The sequence below is a fragment of the Drosophila navojoa genome, chromosome 2 (genome assembly GCF_054131105.1).
Source record: "Drosophila navojoa isolate 15081-1374.11 chromosome 2, UAZ_NAV_1.0, whole genome shotgun sequence".
In the NCBI taxonomy this organism is placed as follows: domain Eukaryota; kingdom Metazoa; phylum Arthropoda; class Insecta; order Diptera; family Drosophilidae; genus Drosophila; species Drosophila navojoa.
The window spans coordinates 15896348-15920039 of NC_142890.1; the positions used below are offsets into that span (position 1 = coordinate 15896348).

General features: G+C 40.5%; 3 protein-coding genes across 5 annotated transcripts; 1 reads left to right on the forward strand and 2 right to left on the reverse strand.

Annotated features, from left to right (window-relative positions):
• Positions 1–117: 117 nt before the first annotated feature.
• On the reverse strand, positions 118–11891 carry Npl4 (nuclear protein localization 4). Of its 2 annotated transcripts, none has more exons than XM_018112813.3 (8): positions 11751–11891; positions 10647–10880; positions 10425–10591; positions 9815–10343; positions 9552–9750; positions 9329–9489; positions 615–1027; positions 118–542 (listed from the first exon to the last, which is right to left on the reverse strand). In XM_018112813.3, the coding sequence occupies exons 1-8, from the start codon at positions 11763–11765 to the stop codon at positions 386–388; spliced, it is 1875 nt and encodes a 624-aa protein (XP_017968302.1). In that variant the 5' UTR covers positions 11766–11891; the 3' UTR covers positions 118–385. The 2 variants fall into 2 exon arrangements, with proteins under 2 accessions (XP_017968302.1, XP_017968301.1); XM_018112812.3 differs by lacking the exon at positions 11751–11891 and adding an exon at positions 10955–11199.
• Positions 5964–8551, forward strand: LOC149092185 (uncharacterized). The gene has a single exon (XM_089265277.1). The coding sequence runs from the start codon at positions 6073–6075 to the stop codon at positions 6862–6864; it is 792 nt and encodes a 263-aa protein (XP_089121403.1). The 5' UTR covers positions 5964–6072; the 3' UTR covers positions 6865–8551.
• Positions 11892–11963: 72 nt separating the features above from the next.
• Ssadh (succinic semialdehyde dehydrogenase) lies at positions 11964–14013 on the reverse strand. Of its 2 annotated transcripts, none has more exons than XM_018113679.3 (3): positions 13776–14013; positions 13391–13677; positions 11964–13333 (listed from the first exon to the last, which is right to left on the reverse strand). In XM_018113679.3, the coding sequence occupies exons 2-3, from the start codon at positions 13658–13660 to the stop codon at positions 12098–12100; spliced, it is 1506 nt and encodes a 501-aa protein (XP_017969168.1). In that variant the 5' UTR covers positions 13661–13677; positions 13776–14013; the 3' UTR covers positions 11964–12097. The 2 variants fall into 2 exon arrangements, with proteins under 2 accessions (XP_017969168.1, XP_017969169.1); XM_018113680.3 differs by having other exon boundaries at positions 13391–13680; positions 13776–13989.
• Positions 14014–23692: the final 9679 nt, after the last annotated feature.

Genomic DNA, 23692 nt, shown 5'->3' on the forward strand with positions numbered 1-23692 from the left:
AAAGGCGGATTAGAAGGTTTAGTTTCTTAAGCCTTTTCACCATCAATTGTCTTTTCTTGGAGAAAATTTCTAGGGAGTATATATTACATATATGTATTAGCCTCGGGAATTTGCACATTTGTTGTATACTCAACAATTTAAATTTATTTAGAAATAAATTAAATTTTTTTTAAAACTCTTATACAAGATTACATTTATAGAGAACGCGTACGGCATGCGATGAATTTGTGTTGCCACGCCTTCGATTGGCCTTCACTGCATCCAAGTGCCGCTCTGCTATTTTTATGTATAGTAAGTATGATTGAATCTTTAGTTTTGTTTTAACACCAGAATTTTTCGTCGCGCTTTGCTGACGGCTGGAGCACGCTTTTAACTAATTGAATCCTTATCTCGGCAGCGAGCAGATCTCGCAGGAGTTCAACTCGCCGCGATTGATGAAGGTGCAGTGGCTGCAGGTCCATGTGTTGGCATCTAAATCCATGGCATCGGCACCAGTGGCGCCAGTGCTCGCTGTAGCACCACTGGGATAGCTGGCCGTTCCACTAATTAATAAGCAGAATAGTACGAACATTAGCATGATTAATGAAGCGTAAGTTTATGGGCTCTGCACTTACCCGCCAGTCGAGCTGGCCTGGACCAGCGATTCGAGCAGTTTCCAGACTTCATCAGATTTGAACTCAGCCGCCTTGTTAGGATTCTTGGAACGCACCGCCTCGAGCAACGGTCCCATGTGCTGGCGCAACGGCAACATGTCCATTTTGTACAAGTAGACCAACAAATGGAAGTCCGAGATGGCCTCGAGAAAGTCTTCTTCGCCCCAGGCGGACAGGTAGTTGCTCAGCGCATTGAAGTCCTGCAGATGGCCATCGATATAACGATTCTCGATGGGGAATGGCTGGCGTTTGTCGAACTCGGTGAATGTGAACTGCGGCTGCAGCGGTGTCGAAGCGGGCACATCGACTAGCAGATACTCCACGGGCAGCGGACGGGCCAGCCGTTGCACCTCGTTGCCATATTGATCCTTCTCCTGAAACCAAAAAAGCAAACAATAACTATTTTTGTAGGAAATCAAGAGAAACACTGAATAAATCGATTAAAAAATTTAATTTACTGAATTCACTGGTGGGGAATATGAACCCTAGACATGCAACGACCTCTCTTGCGCTACTGGCGTGCCTCAATGATATTCATTCCCGAGAGGAAGTGACATGTGCAACGCTTTTTCCATTTTTTCATCGACAGGACGTGCATCCCAAACGTGAGTGACTACAATCGGCGCAGCACTATCACTATCAGTTAAACGATAGCTTACAAACTAATCCAATTCACATGCTTAGTGTGAAAGCGCAACGACAACATAGCTTTTGGTTAAGAGGGAACGAACTGCATTAAGAGCGCACACTCTTACACGCATTTTTTCTCACTCTGACACGCTCGGGGTGTATGTGCATGCAACAGTTTGGTGCACAGGGCACAGGCATAGCCACAGCACGTAAGAGCTTTGTAGTCGGGCGCATATGACTGCCTGGTACCCTATTTCACTCTTGTGTTTTAGCAACAGGCAAAATGTATCGGAGCTATGCAGGTGAACGATCGAAAAGTGTTGATCTTCGTCGGAGCGCATTACATTACAAAGGCCGCGCCTCCAGTGGCCGCAAATATATCTGCCATTACTTTGTTAGCCAACGAAACCCGAATACTCAATATAGAGCTGTCTATTGATCGTCTTAATACTGCAATTTAAATGTAAAATTTGTGGGGTCCATTGCATACACTTATACTTTTTACTCTCTATCACTTCAACTAATAGGACATCTGATATATTAAAAATTCATTTTACGATTAGCCAGGTCTCTACTGGAACGATCAGGAAAACCAAAGTATATATTCAATGTAAAGCCAATCAAAGTCAAGTTTTCTCATGATTTTGAAATTTCTTGTGATTATTTGGTGGGACAGAATATTGTTTCTTTCTTTTCAATCTGAGACCATAAAGCCTTGCAGCACTGATGCACTCAGACCCACTAGGCAGCAGAGTTAACTCCAACGTTGTAGTTACCAACCAAGGCACAAGCTTCCCAGACTGGACGGTATCTGCTTTTGATTGTGGCAACGGCTTGCAACACCTGCAGCTAGTTAGCTCACCTCAAAATGTGCGAAGGGCTGGAGGTTTGCGGCTCCACGTGGAGTGCTGACCTATTTAGGCGAATTGCCATTACAATTTGCACATCAGTTTATCACAAAAGATACATTAATGAACACCAGGTAAAATAAGCAGCAAAAATTTATTTGTCATTTGGATTTATATTCAATGACATTTCGCTTGGGGCTGCAATTAAACAACTACATTCACTTTTTGAATATATAAAAGGAAAATGAGATAATATAAGCAACATTAATTGGATTGTCATTTGGATTTATATTAAAGGAAATTTGCTTGGGGCTGCAATTAAACAACTATATTAACTCTATGAAAAAATGACACTGAAAAGTCAACAAGTCGACAAACCAGAGCATATTCGTTTATTGCGCTGCTTGGTAAATAAAGTGCGCTCCAATTGGGAACCGATGGGCGTGGCTGGGCGTACACACCTGGCCGGCATCAACTCGCACCGAGTATGCAGTGGAGCACATTTAATTGCAACGCTATAAATCCCTCTTTGCCAACAGATGTCAACGTTTATGCAAATGACTTTATGGTTGCCGTATCACTCAAAGAGTTTCAGGCATTCACTCATATCATATCTGCGCAACCTCATCGATCATATAGAGTAATTTGCTTAAGCATTGACATATGTTGGCACAATAGCATCTATTGAGTGCTCTGTGGCACATTCGGGCATCATATGTGGACAGTGCAGCCCAAGTTGGAATGACACGAATGTGTGCGCTCAGCAATGTCCATCTCTTCGCAACTGGAGCGTACTTTATTGACCAAGCAGCCCAATAAGCGACCTATGGAAGCGTTCAGCTTGTATGTGGCCCCTCATAGAACAGGAATATGCCTTTTTCACAGTTGAATGCTGCAACCTTAATAAATGTCAGAATGTCAGAAAAAATGTTCCAGCCTGTGTTACCTGGTTTTACGTGTGAAGTAAGCAATGCTGGAAATTCGTATAAATGGGTTAGCACTGCAGTTGAAACCGCAAACCTCAATTCCTCACACAATTAGCAGTGAGTAAAATAATTTATGATTTTGCACACAGCTAGTAGCTCTCTTAACCAGAATCATGGAGTTTGATTAACACCACAAGAGAAGTCTTATGCATGCCAAACACAATTATGTATTATTATATTAGACGGCTAGCAGATGCAACTCCAAATGAAATTGCATAAATAAATAAATGTTGTATGAACTATTGTTGTTCGTATAAGTCAATACATATTTGTTCTTATATTAGCGTAACTTAAAACAGTAAGTAAGTAAGTAACCCAACCATGCATAAGCCCACTATCATATGAGCTAAAGTAGCTCCATTTATGGCTGCACAGCACACAAAAACAAAGAAGGAATTCAGAAGAAGGAATGCAGTAGGCAAAGTGAATGATGTCTGCCATAGAGACAATGATGAAACTGCGTGCACGCACAGTCGGACACAAGGCAGTTCCGGAATTGACTACTCAAACGAGGCAAATTGACAGCAGAGCATAAATTGAATCAGTGAGAGGGAGAAAGACAAAAAGAGTGGATGTGGATGTGGGTGTGGGTGTGGATGTGGGTGTGGGTGTGCGTGGAAGCAGAAGAATGCAGCGCCAGTTGACATTGATCTTGAGCCTAAAGCATAGCTAGCAGGGCGCTCTCTTCCATCCAAATTTAAGAGAGCAAGAGCCGAGCGAAAGCTCCTTCGCTCACCCACACAGAAATTGGCTGCTGCCTGGCAGACTATAAAAGCGAGCGCTGCACTCTGCACTCATTGCACTTGTCAACGAAACTCCGAACGGGACGGACCTTCCCATTGGACACGAAGCACTACAGAGCGCGCTTCACTGCAACTATAACAACAACGCGAATCATCTTAGTGTCGTTTTGAATGTGTTACGCGGCTGTGAACATGCTCAGCCAGCTTGACAACCGCAGCAACTGCAGTAGTGTTAGTAATGTTTTGGACAGCGGTTGCTGCTGCACCAGCTTCCACGCGTAACGCCACTGCTATTGCCAGTGCAACGCCCACATATCAGCAGCAACAAGCCAAACCACCCCGTGTCCACGCCAGCAGTTGGCAAATTAGTAATGCGACATTCAAAACCCGCCGCTGCGAGCAACAAGAAACGCACCTACAGAAAATAGACGAGCATCAGCAATTTGAGCAAGAGCAAGAGATTCTAAACGAAGACAATAGCCAAGTGCATAATAGATCAAGCAATAAAGCAAAGAATATTCAGAGTAAAATATTTAAAGTTTTAGCGTCCTGCAAGTGCATACAAAGTGGTTTAAAATAGCAAAATAAAGAAAGCTAAATTAATAAATCAAAAATAAAAAAAAATGATTGAATTAAAAAAATAAAATAAAGTACAGTTTAAAGTGACTAAGCTAAAGTGCAAAGATACAATTTAAATAAAAATAATATATAAATACAAGTTAAAACTAAATACTGCTTCAGCATGAGGTGGGTGTAATTTTTGGCATGAACAACTCATGCGTAGTTTTAGCTAAACTTTTCCTAATTTCCTGGTACCAACTAACAAATGAAAGTTTAGTGCGACTGTTCACTGGAAATGTATAATTTTAGAGAGGCTTCTATTTAAATAGTAAGCAATACGCAGTTTAAACCACCAACGGCAACAATTGAGCTGCAAGCTAATAATCAACTAAATATTTCATTAAAATACAATTCGTAAATTTTAATATTGAAAGTGCAGTAGAACATGAATTTCCATAAATAGCAGCTAATTTGGATAGAGTGAAAAATATCATGAAAATGCCTAGCAAAAACTATTTTTGTATATACTATGGAGAATTTATATCAGAGCAGATTTTATTCTCATTTATTCGCTGACCTTAGCTCTAAGGTGTAATCGTTAGACGCAGTCAATTTGAATTTTGATGAATATGCACTCAATATGTTCGACTTTTGGTTTTAGAGCCTATTATTATTACATTTAGCCAATGTCCGTGTGACTTTCCTGTAGTTAGCAAATAATTAGTGGGCTGTGCGAGTGGTGAGGGCGATTTTTGATTGATGGCAAATAGCGGAACAGCAACCACAATAACCACACACACACATACACAAGCGAATCTCAGGATTAGGCGAAATGTCAAGTGCAGCGCTCATCAAGCTTAATGGTAATGGATGACTTATTAAATAGGACCTTAGTGGCGGACTTTACAGTTAAAAGTTATATGTGAATATATACATTTGCATTTGAATTCTGAATTCGTAGATTCAAACTGAAATTAAAACCCACTAGACAACATTTTGCCTTCATCAAATCATAAAACTGTGTTATTAAGGATCGTACTTCATTTATATACCCACTTCAGTAGTGCTATCAACATGGCATTACGTACTTTAGGAAGGAGGGAAAGAAACAAAATCAACTGCCCACGCATCAGCGAGTCAATTAAAAATTTTTTCATAGCAATGACAATGACAACGAAACTAAATCCAAATTGAAAACATATAGACGTGGCATATCGATGTTGGATTTTATTAATTAAGTTATGGTTTTTAATATTCACAAAATTCAGCGCTTAGCTTTTAGCTTAGAGAAGTCGAGCTGGATCGAAATTCGTTTATAATGCACAATCTATTGTTCTCTCTTTCTCTCTCTACATTTAGTAACACTATGAGAATTCCAAAAGAACTGAAGAAGCTTCTCACCTGCTACCAATGCAAACATACTTATTGTCTACGCAATCCTGACCGATGGCCGAATGAACTGATTTGCCTGCATATAATGTGCTCCGGCTGTGCGAAGCGACTGCTCGTTGGGTCGTACGTAGTTTGCCCTGATTGTGGCAGCATGACGCCAATGCCGGCTTGCGGACGTTTGCCGGTGGATAGGGGCTTGCACTTTGTGCTAAAGGAATGTGTGCCGGCAATTAATCTGGCCCGGACCATATACTAAAGAATGCAACGTCCGAGAGCCCAAACGATACACAACAATGACTGCACAGAGGTGCGGCCATTTCCAACCCAAAACCAGGAACCGACTACGCAGACCGGCTTTGACTTCGACTTGCCCAGCACATCAGCTGCTGCAGCGGCAGCCGCTGCAGCCGCAGCAAACGCCACTCGAGGCGACAGTTTTCCGCTTCTTCCCATTTTGCCGATGAGCGCAGTGGAGCTCAGTCCCACTCCCTCATCTGCACGCAATCCCGTTTACTTTCTAGATATGGAAGTGTCAGGAAAAGCGATAGGTCGCATCCTAATCGAAGTGTGCGCCAATGTTGCCCCACGAATGGCAGCGAACTTCCATTCGCTCATCGTGCATCAGCGCGGCTTTGGGTACAAGGGCTGCAGCGTGTTTCAGGTCTGGAACAATGAGAGCATCACCACAGGCGACTTTGAGTTGCAGAATGGTCGTGGTGGCTATTCAGCGCTCGAGGAGCGCTTCTTTATGCCAGATAAGAGCGGATTGCCCGCCAAGCGAGGCGCCGTGGGCATGCGCCGGGGTCTACATCGATATGACAACAACGGATTTGTGGGCAGCCAGTTCCGCATGGTGATCAATGATGTACGGACCTTCACGGCCATATTTGGCTATATTATTGAGGGTATTGAAGTGCTGGACGAAATTGCTAGCGCGGGCGATGCTAATGGAACTCCCACGGTGAGCATTTCTATCAAGGATTGTGGTGTATATGGGGTCGGTACTTTTAAAACAGATAAGTTACTTTGCAGCCCTGACAGGTTGGCCTAAAGGTCATTCCATTCCATTATATGAACTAACACCTATTCTAGCACAGTTTTTAACAAATCCTTATAATGATATGAAAACATACAATACAATATAGAGATGAAAACGAACCAAACAAAACAATCCGTGAAGAATATATGTAGTGTATTAGTAAACACAACAGAACAACAATTGTGAATGAAAAAAAAAATAATAATAAGAAACGGCTTAAGGCAGTGAAACAAAGGTATTCAAATTATTACTAAAAATGTCTGACAAGGTTATAAATAACTATGTCAAAGCAACTACAAACCATCCAAGTCAGAGTCAAAATACTTTGCAACATAAACACTGAATGCTCAATGATAAAATATTATGAATTTCAATATACAAAATAAAATTCTATGTACTTTAATTGAATATTTAAAAAAATGTTTCTCGAGCGATTACTAATATTGGAAATATGCATATATTAACAAAATATCGAAATGTTATTGATGTGTTTAAGTGTCTAAAAATATTTGTGCTATGTGTCTAATAATATTCGCAAATGGAAGTTAAAGTTTAGGTGATTGGTGAATACCCAAATAATATAAATACCTAGGTACAAGCAACTATTAGCTTGCTAAAAAAGCAGCCAAATAACTTTACCAAAACGAGAGTCAAACAATTTTTTCAATATGTTATTTCAGCAGAAATATTGTATAACATAAGCTAACTTTTGCAAAATTAATTGGTATCTACTATTTTTTTGTGTTTAGTTTTACAAAATATCTCAAGACGGTTAGTGATAAACAGTTCTTTTTATAAGAATTTTACCGAAGATATCAAAAATCATATATACTTGCTATACACAACTTTTGGAAGCTTTACATTTTTTTTTAGAAATTTAACCGACATTTTAAACCAGGATACAGGTTGGGGATCACCTGACTCATTCCGTCATCAGTTTACAAGCTTCTAGTAACTGAAATACATATTTTGGGAAAATCTTTTCTATCTATACAGACTTAAATCTAAACGAAATAAAATTTGTAGACTTTTTGGTAAATCTTGATAAATCTACTTGCATCAAATATTAAATGAAGTTAAAGATATACAAATATTTGAGAAACAGAAAATTAATTATACAAATTTTGAGCATAATATTAGCAAAATGTATTTGTTGATTACAGGGCATCTCAAATTTAAAATGAATCATCAATAAAACAATAGCTGTTTTCCGAAAAGAGCTTCAATCAAAATATTTGATGTGGTTGAAGACATGAATAAAACAACCAAAGGAACACAGACAATGTCGCAAAGTGAAACCCAAAACGAAATTGAAATTAATATTGATATCAAAGTAATCTAGTTGTAGCTCTAATTCTGCACAATCGTTGAGCAAATATTAATATCGTAAATGTCTTTATATATATATATATATATATGTACATGGGAATATCTTATTGAAAAAAAATATATACAATCATTATGAAAGTAATCATATAAAACTGCTAAGGACAGTGAAAAAATGTATTAAAAATATTACGATAAATGAAAAAGTTATATTAAACTGAGTGAATGCAGCTTAAGAGAATCCCACAAGTTGGAATGTAATTTGAAGCAAGAATCAATGGATAAATTCATATTCAAACTAAATTAACATTGCAAGTTCATTATTTAGTTCAGTTTATATTAATTAAATTAATTAAAGTACTCAAACATTAATCTAACAAAAAGCGATTTATGTTATTTTATTTTTACGGCAAAATTTCAGTTCATAATTTCTTATATGCTCAACTTAAAGATTCAAAAATAAGTCTAATGAGAATAAAATTGATTGTATTGATGAATAAATGAACACGCTACATTAAAAGTATTATTCTTAATTAGGTTTATAAATAAAATTATTTAATCTGATTGAATTAAACTTACTTGAAATGAATATTTCAAAGAATTTATCCTTCCTCGAGCATTTATCAACACTTGAAATATGAATATATTATCAAAATGTCTAAATGTTTAAACAATTTGTGCACACGAAATAAAAAATATTGGCGAATTCCTATGACAATCTCTGGGCAATTGAAAGCCGTAAGAACTAATAGCTTGCTTAAAAGCAGCTCACACTACGAAACACAAAAACAAAACAATTTTTTTTTATATAAAATGCGGATTGTAAAGCCGTAAAGAAACGATCCATTTAAAGTTTACAAATGCATTATATAAATATGCCAAAGAAAATGAATACATACATATATAAACGAAGCTAATCCCATAATGTTCTAATTCTAAATGTCTACAGTTCAATATATTCAATAAAGTTATTCCAAAAACATATTATTTAATTTGTTTTTATTCCAACTTAAGTAACTTGATTCGTAATAAAGCCCTCATCAAAAGCATATGACTTAATCCATAATCCAGTGCTGACTAATAAATTTTCGTTGGAATGAATCACAATTGATGACCATCTACTTATACTATAAATGTAAATGTTACATACCTTATAGAAAACGTCCGGGACATATTGTTTATCAGTCGATTCTCGCACATAGCCGAGTTCGGGTGCATCCTTGGTAGGTATTAGACAATTATCACGAACTAGAGCCATGCATTGAGCGGACACAGCGTAGCCCTCCATGTGCACCTGCTTGGTTTGATCACCTGCCAAAATAGAAATGTTAATATATATACATAAATACTTTTAATCATTAAGCTATACTCACCAGTTACGCAAATTGTGACAAATTTGGAGCCAAACGTGCCATTCGTGGCGTATTTACATGGATTCGGATGACGATTCTGCAGCTCACCAGCTGTAATGCACTCTTGAGCGGTCAGAAAATGTGTTTCAATTCCGCGTATTTGTTTTACAGTGCCAGCGCTTGCATCTTCAGTAATTAGATCCGTAAATATCCAGCCAATCTATCAATAAAGTATCAATATGATTTAAGCAAAAGGCCAATTTGGAAACTTATCGATTGCTCACCTTTTTAAGTCCTAGTGCCTTAGCTACGGCATCCACTTCTTCGGCGTTCTCGTCTGGACAGATGTTTATTGAATCGCGAGACGATTCCTGGGGCGGCTCATAGATAGCCGCCACTCTGGCACGTATGCCTAGTGGCACATCCGTATGCTGCTCATAGGTGCCATACAGCCATCCCATGCGTTGATGTCCCGTGGTACGCCAATAATTTAAGAAACGCTCTACAATTTTGGTATTCTCAAACATAACATTGTCCACATGTCGATAGGTTTGACGGTTCAGTGTTATAGCCGATGGCTGGCACTTGGAGCAAATGCCCTTGGGCCATGGTGGATGCTCCCGACAGCCAGGCTTAATGCGACAATTAATGTCATCGAATACAAAATACTTTCCGTGATCCATGCCAGAAGTTTGCTTGCGTATGTACGAATGGAAGGACAAATGCTTGATGTTATGTTCCTTCAGATAATTCTCGTCATATGGCTCCAACGGAGAGCAATGAACGCAACAACCATTGGCATTGTGATGACAACTATGCAAATTAAATATGTAAAGTAATAAATTCTAGTATTCTTTTATACAAATAACTTTAGTTCGGCTATAATCAACTTACAGCTTACTATCGCGTTCACGTTTGATGGTGCCACTCAATTTAAACAACTGTTGATCCACCTCATCCTCGATCACTTCAATGGATGGACGTAAGCTGTTGGTAAGTCTATCAGTGGATAACTTAGCGCTATTGAACGACATATTGTCAATCGCTGTGGTGCTCGTGCGCTGTAAATCAGAATATGTTAATATGGAATATAGCACATATGATTTATAAACTCACGCGTGATGAAGTGCCCGCAATCTGTTTTAAATAGACCATGTCGCCGTGCTTAAGAGCGCTGCCCACCAGCTGGCTGCCGCTTGCGTGTAGCTCTGTGGCAAAGTTCCGCTCCATGAAAAGACCAAAGCCATCGACCTTGAGCACATTTTGTACGCTGTCATAAAGCTGTTTTAGATTTGATTTTGGCGAGATCTCGATGCGTTTGATGCCCTCCGCAGACTGCACGCGTATTAGCTGTAATTCAAGTAGCACATTTGAAAGCTGGTTAGATTCTGCATACATTTAATAGAATAATGCATCGATCACACCGATTGTTTACATAACGTAAAGAGACGATGCCGCACAAAGGCATAAACGAAATTTCGTTTCTTGTAGATGAATTGCTCGAGCAGCAAAGGAGCGCTGGCCATGGTGTTGTTGCTGTTGTTTTGACCTGCTGCTGCTGCTGCTGTTGTTGCTGTTAAGCGTAGCTTGAGCTACTTTTGATTGGCCTAAAAGGCCCTAAACTTGGTGTATGGAACTGTACGACATGAAACCGCGCATTTAACTGCAACAGGAAAACAAATTCGTACCAAATATCGTATTTTTTGGCATTGCTCACAAAATGTAAATATATGTGATAGGACTGTGCCAAAAAGAGAAAAGGTTTCCACTGTCATGGCCACAAAAATATATGCGATTGTATGCATACACCGCGGCGCCTCCTCTATTCCACTCATCTATCGGTCCGTGGCTTTGGTTGCAAAATCTACAAGTCATTGTACCTTTGTTTGTGTCTGTCCGGCGTCGTGTCTCTTGTCCGGCGTCGCCGTGGCAACGAATTTGCACTGACCGTACTCATCCACGGACTCTCATTTATGCACTACACTTCCCGCATAACCGGTACAGAAGTAATACATATAATTTAACAAAATAAGACATTTTCTTATAGCGATTGCAACAACAGAGCGTTGGCGAAAATGTTATATGCCGGCGTTTTGAAACGATCAGAAAGCACAACTTGGCGTCAGCTATATACTCTTCGAGTATACAATTCTATAATGCTTGATTTTACCTTGCTACATAATTATTGCTTTCTATCACTGCAATTAGCAGTTTACTTACAATTTTATCGGACATTGCTTCAAAAAAAATTACACTTGGAAGCAAAGCAACTTGTGTAGACAGTAGGGACTAAGTGTGACCGTGCACATACTATGCTAATGGTACTAAATAGATAAAATACCGAATGCTGTTAATTGTATAATAGCTCTGTTAAGCATGTGGCGGTAAAGCGATATGACTTAACAGTTGAATGCTGGCAAAAATGCATTAACGTAAATTTAAAATTTTAATATTAACATTATTTTCTTGTGCACATTTATATAATAATTTTAATTGGAATTTACAACATACAAGCGTTTTTGTGGAAGACTGAATTTTAAAGCTATAGCACGTGCGTAATGGGAATTTTAGTCATATTTTAAATTTCCCATGCATATGTACTTGATATCAACGTAGTCGTCGATGCCATGACTGGATCCTTCACGTCCCACGCCCGACTCCTTGACACCACCAAACGGCGCCTCTGGTGCGGAGATGATGCCTTCATTTACACCCACCATGCCTACCTCCAGCCGCTTGGCCACACGGAACACCTGTTGCAGGTTCTCACTGTAGAAATAGCCTGCCAGCCCACGCTTCGTATCGTTTGCCTTTTGTACTGCCTCCGCCTCGTCCTTGAATTTGATGATAGACACCACGGGTCCAAAGACCTCTTCGGTATAGATATGCGCCGACGTGGGCACATCCGTGACTATTGTGGGTGCATAGAAGAGATCGCCCACCTCCTGCAGCCCCTTGCCACCTACTATGATGTTGGCCTTCTTGTTGCGCGCATCCTCCACAAAACCGCTGACCTTGTCGTACTGCATCTGATTGATCAGCGGACCGATTTGTACATCGCCGCACTTGCCATCGCCAATCTTGAGCGCCTCGACGCGTTCCTTCAGCTTTGTCACAAACTTATCATAGACGCCCTCCTGCACAAAGAAACGATTTGCCGAGACACAGGTTTGCCCGCAGTTACGGAACTTGGATGCCATGGCGCCATCCACTGCCTTGTCCACATTGGCCGAATCGAAGACTATGAACGGTGCATTACCGCCCAGCTCCAAGCACACACGCTTAATCCCATCGGCGCTATTGCGGAAGAGCAGCTTGCCCACCTGGGTAGAGCCGGTGAAGCTAATGCCACGCACATCGGGACTCTTGCAGAATAGTTCACCGATTGGTGCGGCCTTCTTGGTGGTCACCACATTGATCACACCCTTAGGAATGCCCGCCTGTTCGGCCAGTTTGGCCACAGCAAGCGCTGTCAGTGGCGTATCCTCCGATGGCTTGACGACCACAGTGCAGCCGGCGGCCAAAGCAGCTCCTGCCTTGCGCGTTATCATAGCCAATGGGAAGTTCCAGGGTGTTATCAGCGCCGCCACGCCTATGGGCTGCTTCATAACAATCACCTCGCGATTTGGCTGTCCACTGGGCACAATTTCGCCATAGATGCGACGGGCTTCCTCGGCAAACCACTCGACAAACGCATTACCATAGACGACCTCGCCCTTGGACTCATTGATTGGCTTGCCAGACTCGGCTGTCATGATTTCGGCGATTTCCTGGGCATGCTCCTCGATGAGGCTGTGCCATTTCTGCAAGAGATTAGAGGGCTTAAATACATAGCTCATACCATTTTCAATTTATTTTACTTTGAGCATATTTGACCGATCCTTAGCTGTTAATGCACGCCACTCCTTGGACTCATACGCTTGCTTAGCGGCATCAATGGCCTGCTGTGCATCCTCCACTGTCATGTCGGGTACATTGCCAATCACCTCTCCATTGGCTGGATTTTTCACCTCAAATGTTTGTCTGTTGCTCGAATCGATCCAATTGCCATTTACCAGCGCTTTGGTCTGCACCAGCGCCGAGAAACCGCGCATTCTGCTGACCTTCAAAGAACTAAGCCTTCGGAACATGTTTCTTACGTTTTTGCCTGCTTTTGGCAACAAATCAATGTTAATGTCAGTGCTGTTTGTACCGGCAATCGCGTGTCGCTTATCAGTTTTAATGTTATCTATAATTATCTCCTACCTTATACGACTGGTAAAGCTTAGGTCTAATTACCAGATAGCTTTCCACCTTTTATTCTCTTTGTGAATCTATCGGTCGTCTTGATTAGTCTCAATTGATTTTGATTGCAGCGATGGACGAGAACAGCTGAATGTAGATGAAGGATGTTACGTAAAGGTATGCGCGGTTTTGCGCTCTTTTGGAGCATGACGTCACAAAACGAACTGCTGTTAAGGAATATGCCCAATCATGTTTGTAATGAAAATGTCATAAAACTATGTTAAGAAACTAAATTAGTCTACACTGACCAATAAAAGTACGGCTTCTTTTAAAACAAATTTCGAAGATGTTAGAAGAATATTGTTTATTTGTATGCCTCCTATGAATGCAAGAAATATATTATATGCATATCATGATCTCTTTACATGCATACATGTGTCGTCAGAGAAGTATTTGTCCTCTTCCACCATAGATTGACCTAGCGAAATCCGTCTCTATAGAGCCATGGGAGAGTATTCCAACTTATCGATATATCGATTAATGTTCTAACAGCTAATACTTATGTTAGTGATAAGAGATTTCTGTTATATTCGTAAACATTCTCTCTGCTTATATAGTTTTGTGCCAGTCAGCTTCTGTCCGGCTAACGATCAGTTAAATTCAAATTCGCTATGCAAAAGAAAGTAGCGGCCTGTTGCCCATTTTAAGTTATTGGATTTGTTGTTGCAGACAGCGCCACTTGTTGGCACGGAAGCTATGCATCCAAATTGAACCAGACTACGCTCCATTTGCAGCGCGCCATTCGCCTGCCTATGTTTTCAGTTTTTCTAACCTTTTTGTGTGCCATTTACCTGTCGCTTTGCATGAGTCGACGCCGCCGCAGCCAAAGCTTCCAGCCGGTGCGCAAGTGCTCCATTTATTATGCACAGCTATGGTCATAGATTTCACATGTGCCGATGGCAGGTTCTGACTGCTGGCTGCCTCTTACCTACGCGCCAAGCTACTGGTCATGCAGCTTCCTGGTGGACTCCCTATGCAATCTATGTTGCAAATTTTTGTCAATAAATTTTCGGCATAGAATGCCAAAACACTGACTGGCTGCACCAGCTTGCCGTGCAGACCATCATAACTGTTAAGATAAGATTGCATAGATGCGAAGCGATGCGATGCGATGCGGAGGCTAAAAATGAATTCAATTAGTTCTGATTTAAAACTAATTGAAAATGCGTCGAGCTAAACGAAGAGCGGAGGCGCGCACGCCCCCGGCCATTGGGCCTGTCGATAGGTGTGTAAGTTATTTGTCTTAAGTGCTGCCGGGAGGCGTTGCATGCCACAGCAATTCATGTTCGCCTGACTTTTATGATTATGGCCAAAAAGTAGAGAGCCTGGCAGCCGGCTAATGAAGAGCTCACATTTCGGAGCACATTCTAATGTCTACTTAACTGCACAATTGTGACAAGTTTAATGCGGCTGCAATATAACAAAATTTATAGACAATGCGGCCCCGACTCTTTAGGCATAGAACTAGGCAGCGTGCCTTTTGTCTAGCTAATTGTAATACGAAATCATAACACGCCATAAAAATGAGACAAAGGCGAAGTAGATCGAGAGAAACCAGTTCCAAGACACAAGACGCAAGGCACACGAGACCCAATACCGAAGACCCAGGCAGCTGGTCAATGGCAAACAATGCTCTAAGAAAAATCTACTGGAATAGCAGCAGCCGCAGCAGCAGCATCAGCAGAAGCAAAAGCAGCTCAGCCATAAATCATGTTTGGAAACACGTTCGCTCAGGAGACAAAATAACAAAAAAAAAAAAGGAATTAAAGAAATACATAACATCTGTTCTTTTGGAACCGACAGCTTTTTCTGAAAGGACAAAGCAACTGGCAACTGGCAGGCAGGACTTGCTGCAAGCTTAGGGCGTCGAACTGGTTGCCACAGAGATAAATGTGTTTGGTGTGATCGTGTTCTCAGCAGCTGCGCCTTGCTGCCGATTCACTCACGTTAAGCGCCACACAAAATGGCTGCCAGGATAATAGCTTTGCCTCCTGCTTCTGCTGCTGCTGCTGCTGCTGACTCACCTTGGCACGTGGTGTCACTCCTTGACAGCGGTTGCAGCTGCTCAACAAGAAAACAAGTCACAATACTGTTGCCTGACTTGACTGACCAGAGGATACCCTGTAGACAAACATGAATTACGTTAGATCTTAGGTAAGTTGTGTGCCTTATTTATTTAATCAGAATTATTGATGCGTCTAAAATATAGCGCTTCCAATTAGGCTTGTAGAACCTTCTCAGTAGACATATCAGATGGTATCCAATCCATGGACTTTGTTAAATTGTTGTCTAAATCAAGAGAGAGATTAAAGGTAAAGAAGGAAACATTAAAAATATGAATATATTACGAATATATAGTTCATACACTCGCTTTATTATTAATGATGGATATAACTGCACTCAGATAGACAAACAGCTTGACAAAGGAATTATTATATCACAGTCTTAACACATAATTAAATTATATACATCCAATCAGATAAACTTCATATACGACTTTATGATAACTGCATTATACCCTATTTGAAGAAACACTTTCGATAGCTCGAGGGTATTACAAGACGTTGTTGAGTGGCAGCTGTACTCCATTTGGACTCTGCCCAGGACTGTCCCGTTCGACAACAACTTCTGGCAGCAGCAACACGTGTGCATTTTTTTCATGTGTGTGTGTGTGTGCGTGTGGTTTAATTATTATTTACCTTTGCCTCAAGGTTATGTCATTATTATAGCCAACTTGATTATTAATTCATAATCTGGATCCTCGCCTCTCCTTTAGTCCTATTGTTTGTGATCTGCTCTAGTTAGGGTCCCTTGGCCTTTGTCAGCCGGGCTGCCCTTGAGCTTGGGCCAACCCTATTGGGATTGTTGGCAACCGCGCAACCCCAATCGTAAAAAATAATAATTACGCACTCACACATACACATACACACACACACACATACATATGGAATCTAAGAGTTTCCTTGTTGATTGCCATCTTCGGCTTGCTGCGCATAATCTTTGCCATTGAAATGCGAGTAGGAAACTGTATTGCGCATTCCTTTCAGCCGAAGTCGAAATTTTGGTACAATTATTGTGCCATGTTCCTATTGTTTACTGTGCGTAACTCATCTCCGAACAGGGTTCCAGTTTACCGATTCGCCATGGGGTTGGTCTTATAGCCAAACAATTGACATACACTGCGGAAAATGATAGTGCCGGAGGTATTTCTTGTTTTTCTATTATATACTGAAGATCCAATCGAATGGAATAGAATTGAATTGAAGCGAAGTGAAAAGACATAAGGCAGAAAACCGAAGAGAGAGGAGACAAGATAGAAGACAGAGAAGAGAAGAAAGAATTTCAAGAGAGAAAACAGAAGACAGAATAGATAAGAAAGAAAAAAGACAATAGAGGACAGAGAAGAGCAGAGACTGTACCAAATATGAGATTTTAAAAACGCGTAAAACTTGTTCAAAAGCAATCAAAGGAGTTTCACAACTACGCATTTGAATTGGTACTCTTGATTTATAATTTATGCAACCCCCAATGGAATGGCAAATGTTACGCATTGGCCCACTAGGACAACGTAAATGGGGTGGTTTAACCCAAAGGATGCTGTGATTATCCCCAAAAAGTTGCCGCTGCTAAATGTGGAACTGCGTCATGAGCAAACGAATTCTCACGCTTTTATTTTATTTATTTTTTTTTTCATATTCGTTTTTGCGCAGCTTCTTTCGCCCTTGTTGTCCTTAGGCTCAGTCCCATGTCCTTGTCCTTGTCCTTGTCCTCATCCTTGTCGTATTTGAGTTGGGTAGGCCTTTTCGCAAATGCAATGCGCCTTTGTGTCTTGCGAGTTTCCTGAAGATCAACTAACAGCCATAATTATACACCTATACATACGTATGTGCATACACACACACACACATATGTATGTATATTAATTTATTTGCCCTAGGCTATATGCATTCATATTGAAATTTCTAGTCTCTCGTTGGGAAATGCAACAAACGAGATTTGTGACGTTTCCGTTTAATTGTTGCAAACACTAATTTTTTCTACATCTTTCTTTTGTTTCTTTGATTCGTAAACGTTGCACGTGCAAGCTCTGCGTCGTCAGCTGTCGTCTGTATTTTTTTTCGCCAACTTTATGCGAATATCTTAACGCATAAACAGATCAAATTACGAGCGCTCTAAAAAAAAACAACCGGAAGTTTTTAAATCAAAAGAGGAACAAAATCCAAAAGCTCTCTTAATTTTTATATACTTTTTTCGTATACTTTTGTTTTTTATAAATTCTCATAAATATTTTGTGGAATTGCAGCAAAAGGATGCTGCTGGCCGTATGAACTTGAAAAAATAAGTTATTAAAGATAAAAGCGATCTCGATCCACGCTTGATTTGCTTTCAGGTAAGTGTAAACACAATTTCAGTTACATTTTTACCCTGAGTTTTGTTTTTGTTGAGCAAACATCGAGCCTGGCATCGCAAACAGAGTCAAAGATCTGTTGATGATCAGCGATCGCTGCTTCGATCTTCCGACTGGCATCGTGTGGATACGTTCGTACGAAAGTTCATTGACGTCCAAAGATCCATTTATATAGTACCATATTAACATCATTTGCGCTGAGATCGTACGCTAAGCTGATCTGGTATACGATCGAGAGATTCGAGAAATTGAACTTTAATAAATTGTAGCATTTATATAGCAGAACGACTTTCGATTGCATTAAAAGATATATAGACGCACTTTTGGAGAAGTATGCCTGATTGCACTAATATTTTCTTATAAAGATCTTCGGCAAAGACTTAAGCAAAGTGAACCTGGGAAAATTGCAAGAAAAACTCTGACAAATTCATGTTCCCGGCGAGGTAAATAAATGTAAAATCCGCTTGCGCAAGATCCCGTGCAACTGATAATTCGGGGTATAGATACATATTTGAACTATCTCTCTTCTTGGGCTGTTCTTTTGTCTTTTGCTTAAGCCGCAAGTAAATTTCGCTGTAGATCAATCAATGGAACAGAATAATAAATCAACGGAAATGCAGGACTTTCGGCTAACGTGCCATGTCCTGGCTGCAGCAGGATGCCTTTTGTCTGAGAGGGACTGATCCTTTTGTGTTTGGCAAAAATGTTGTTTTCGTTGTGTTTCGTTTCGCTTGTTGTTTGCATTTTCGAAATGCAAAATATGAGAGGCCTCGGCCAGCTGCAGGTCCATGGACAGCACACAGCGAGTATTTGCTTTTGAAAAGAATTGTGTGTGTGTGTGTGTGTTTCTATGTGTGTGTTGATCTTCAATGCGATATGCAAACATCTGCCATGAGCAACGGTCGAAGCGATCGCAACTGTACCCAAAGCCGTATTCTCGTACAGGTGGCAATCGACGCATAGGCCATATAGTCGATCATCAGTCATCAATTTGATACGTGCCGCCAGGCATTGCAGGGCCGATCCTCGGATCTGTCGATCGCACCCGCGAAGATCCATTGAAACTAATCAGTCAACACCTGTTATTTTGAGCTAATATTCTTTGCTGGGCTACGTGCCCAAAAAGTATGGTATAACCCTAAAACGTTGCATGATCCATGCGTGCCACGATCGTTGCGGGATTTTCCTAGTAAGAGGCCAACAACAAAATAAGCAAAGGATGTCGATGTCTGCTGGCACAGTAGACGCAAACCTGTTGGCTGCTAATGCCGCACATTAATTCAATAGGATGTCTGAGCACCCGCAAGCGGGAGTATAAGATCGAGAGCAGAGCCAGCCGGCAGGTAGCTAGCTGCCCCGGTTCACAATGCAGGATTAGCATTAGAAAGAGCTGGAGCGAAAGAGAAAGGATCAAGACAACGAGCCATGCGTCTAAGTAGCCAGCTTATTGTAAGCCAGAGCCTTAGACCGAACCAGAGACAGAGCCAGAGCCAGAGCCAGAGCAACGATTGTGGCCCGATACCTTAAGTAAACCCTAAAAACTCATTCAAGCGGAAGTAACAGCTGCGTCTTGTAAATGCAGTCGCAGTTGCAGTCGAGACTTGGCAATTATGCGCAGCTGTAAGATCGAAGAAGATCGGCAAAGGATCGAAAGCTTCGCTCCCACACATACGTAAGGCACGACCAAAGCTTTGCAGCAGATTCTGCGGTTTTTGGTTTATATTCGGGCTTATTTTTCCTTTTTTTTTTGGGTTTTGCTTGCTTTTTATTTTTTGGGTCCAGTTGTCGACATCGTCGCACCTGTCGCACAATTTATTTTACGCCGAGAAGTGAAAAGCCCCAAAGAGAAGAAAACAAAAAACAGTTGCTTGATGTGCAACGCATATCCGTTTGTCTTTAGCTTCCTTTTCGTAATGACGACAAACCAAAAAGTAGCAGCTGCCAGCCAAGAGTCCAAAAAAAGGAACTTGAGAGAAAAACGCGATCAACTATCTTACAGACACAGCAAACCGAATGCTCTGCAGATGGAATATATAAGCTACAAATCTGATGTTAAAAAAGTTAAAAAAAAAGCCAAAGGACAATGATTTAGTAATATATGTATGTATCATATTCGACTAGCGGCAATCTAGCTTAATAGTAATCCAGTCTAGGCTGATTTCGATAGAGGTATTACTTAACGTGCTCAGAAGCAACTGTACGAAATTTCATAATGCCAACTATAAAGAGTGGCAAGTTCAAAGAGAACACGATATGTAAAGGATTGAGTAAATCAACTGATTATCTTCTCTGAGTAGAGCTGGCAAACATATCACAGAGACTATCACAAAATGCGAATACTTGATCCGTTAGGGCATGACTTAAAGTTCAAGTAAACTGGTCCATTCCGTCCTCCTGATCGCCAGATATTAACCGACCCGCAGCCAGACGATCAGACACATGCACAGACACAGACAAAGACAGAGAGTTTGGTCTCTTGCTTGCTTTCAATGCTTGTAATTTGCAATCGTTCACATGTTGTTCTTGTCTGATTTTATTTGCTTTGATATGCTGCTCTTATATGCTTTGCTTTTTGCTTTGTGGTGATCAAAAAGTTGCCCTGCGATCACTTTAAGTAGCTCTTGCTTTTATAAAATCGCCGAAATTTACGCAAACTGTCTCAGAGTACTGAAAGAATACTTCCTTCTGTTCTCGGACTGTGAGAAACAAAAAGATCAGCAAGATCGTTTGTGATTCACCCAACGGCTGTAGATCAATGTCACGTTTATGTTTTGCACAAATTTATAACTTTATTAAAAATATGTATGTATATAGCATACAGCCATACACGCACGCATACATGTACAAGATGTCTCCACGCTGAGTTACGCGCAGCCGGCGATCGGCTCATATTCACATCGATCGACGAGGGATCGAAGTTCGAGCTGATTAAATAATATCAATGGTCGCCAGATCGCTACAAAAATGATAGTCAAATTGTATTATTATGTTAATTATTATATATAAATCGAGGATCTTGGGTCATATCAAATGGGGTGATTCAGTCCTTAAGTGTAGCAAGATCGCTCAAAATAATTAACAATTTTATTGTTATGTTAAATACTTTATGCGCCTTAAAGTAAGGGTGAAACATAATCGGGCGTTCTATTGAGAAAGCTCAACAAGAGCACAACACTTCAAATTTACGCATCGAGAATCACAGAGCAATTTCATGAGAAGTTAGTTGTCGTAGTTGAAGCAAGCGTCTCAAAGATCCCTGAGAATCATGAGAAAATAATAAGAATAGGAAATATTAGAGTTAGGGAGAATGTAAGCAGGGGTAAGTAATCAATCAATTTGAATGTATTTCAAATTTAAGTAAACTACTTGTGACTATTAGATTATTATTAATATATGTACATGCGAAAATAAACACAAAAAACCCGCTGGCCAATATTAGGCCTCTCACTCATATTGGTGTACATGGAAAATCTCTTTGTAGATCAATTACGAGGATCACAATAAATATGAATTTTAAACCAAAGCCAACAATTATTTACTTACAACTCTCTCCGGAAATGAACTACACATAGGAGGATCATCGATCGAAAAAAAAAAAAACGCAGTCTCCCCGCAATTCATAATTTTTCTTGCCCATCCGTAGAGCTACATATCTAGAGCCTTCGAGATCACAAATTGAATGATGTGCTACCATTTCGCCTGGCTAACCCAGACGACGAAATAAATTGCTTTGAACACATAAACAAATTACAAACAATTAATTAAACATTTGGGCTGTGTGTACTTTTCCTCATTTTTTTTCAATGCTCGTCAAGCGACATGTAATGGCCCATTTGTTGGGTTAGAGGGCAGTATCGGGTGCAGTTATAGGGTGGTTTGTAAACGACAATGTAATATCTAGACACAGACCCCGAGCCAAAGGCAATCTGAAAGCCGAAGCGTAACCCATCAACCAAATGCCGACGCGTCCAAGGTGTGAAGACAGTTGGCAGATTAGACAATTTGCCATGGTTCGTTAGGAGTACTGCCTAGGCCATGCCATATGGAAAATCAAAACAAAATTTCAAACGCTTCAATGAATTTTTTTCTTCTCCTCCTTTTTTTTTTTCATTTTTTGCAAGATGCAAGGGAAACCTTGGGCGCTGGGCTCATAAATATTACCGGTTTCTTTCAAAGACCACGCAAACTAGTTTCAGGAGATTTTTTTTTTTTTTTTTTTGTATGTGCGTACGACTTTGCTTGTGTGTGTGTGTGTTGTGCTTTCTTTGAGCGAGACAATGCGGTTCATTAGAAATGCGCACACACGCACACACACATGCGCATTAAAAACTCTCACAAACTCAAAACTTCTAAAGTTACAATTTATTTCTCCGTACTTTCTTATGTAAGAAACTAAATATAAATCATATATTTTCAATTAATTAAATTTGAAAATATTCTAGAATGCTCTCTCTGAATTAAATTGTATTGAATTGAACAAAATTCTAGAAATTGTAGGTATTTGTATCGACTCAACTCATAAAGTTCTTTAAAATAACTTCTACAGAAATCTGTCATCTTTCATTTCAGTTAGATAAGTATTTGAATTTTTATGTTACTAAAAAATATTGTTAGCAATAATATTTTCTTTTTTTTCAAATTAATAATAATAATATCTATACATACATACATATATGTACATAGATAGTCTAAGAAGTTTTTCAGAGCAAATAATATACCTATTGAAAGAGAAAATATAGAAAATATGTATTTTTGGCATATCAACTCAGATGAACGGAACACGCTAAGCTCCTCGATTGCTTGTCAGTTATTTTTCTGAGTGTCTGAGCGATCTGGGCAGGATCGGCAAGGATCCAGTTGTGCAGCTGCCGCTGGCAATGCTGAGCTTTGCGCAAATCAATTGGCATTACGTGTTGCGGCTTGCGAGCGCGGCAGCTGTTATCCTGGCAGGCGGCGCATCCTTTTGTAATTAACTGGCAGCAGCAGTGGAGCTGAGAAGAGCATGAGAGGAACAGGGGGGGTCGACAGCTTGGCCGCAGGCACGGGTTAAACTCATTAAAGTGAACGCCGGCTGCGCAGTACAGTTTACCCAAGCGTCATTCGGCTCGTCCGTTTGTCAATTTGTCCGTCATTCAATTCCAAGCAGCAGCAGCAACTGTTTGTCGGCCTCTTGGCCATCACCTGCCAGCTCTTAGCCAAGTCTGCAACTGCGTGTGCGTGTGAGTGTGAATGTGAGTATGTGTCTGTGTCTGTTAATGTGTTTAATGATGCCTGTGCCATTCGCGCAGTTATGCTAAATTGCTGTTGCTGTTGCTGTTGCTTCTGCTCTCCCTCTTTCTCTTCCCCTTCCTCTGCGGCGAGTCCCCACAGTCAGTGGCACATGCGACGCGTCATCGATCGATGTCCTGCCACATGCGGGTCTCCGATCTGGGTTCTCTAGCCACGCGCCCATGCAAAAAAAAAAAAAAAA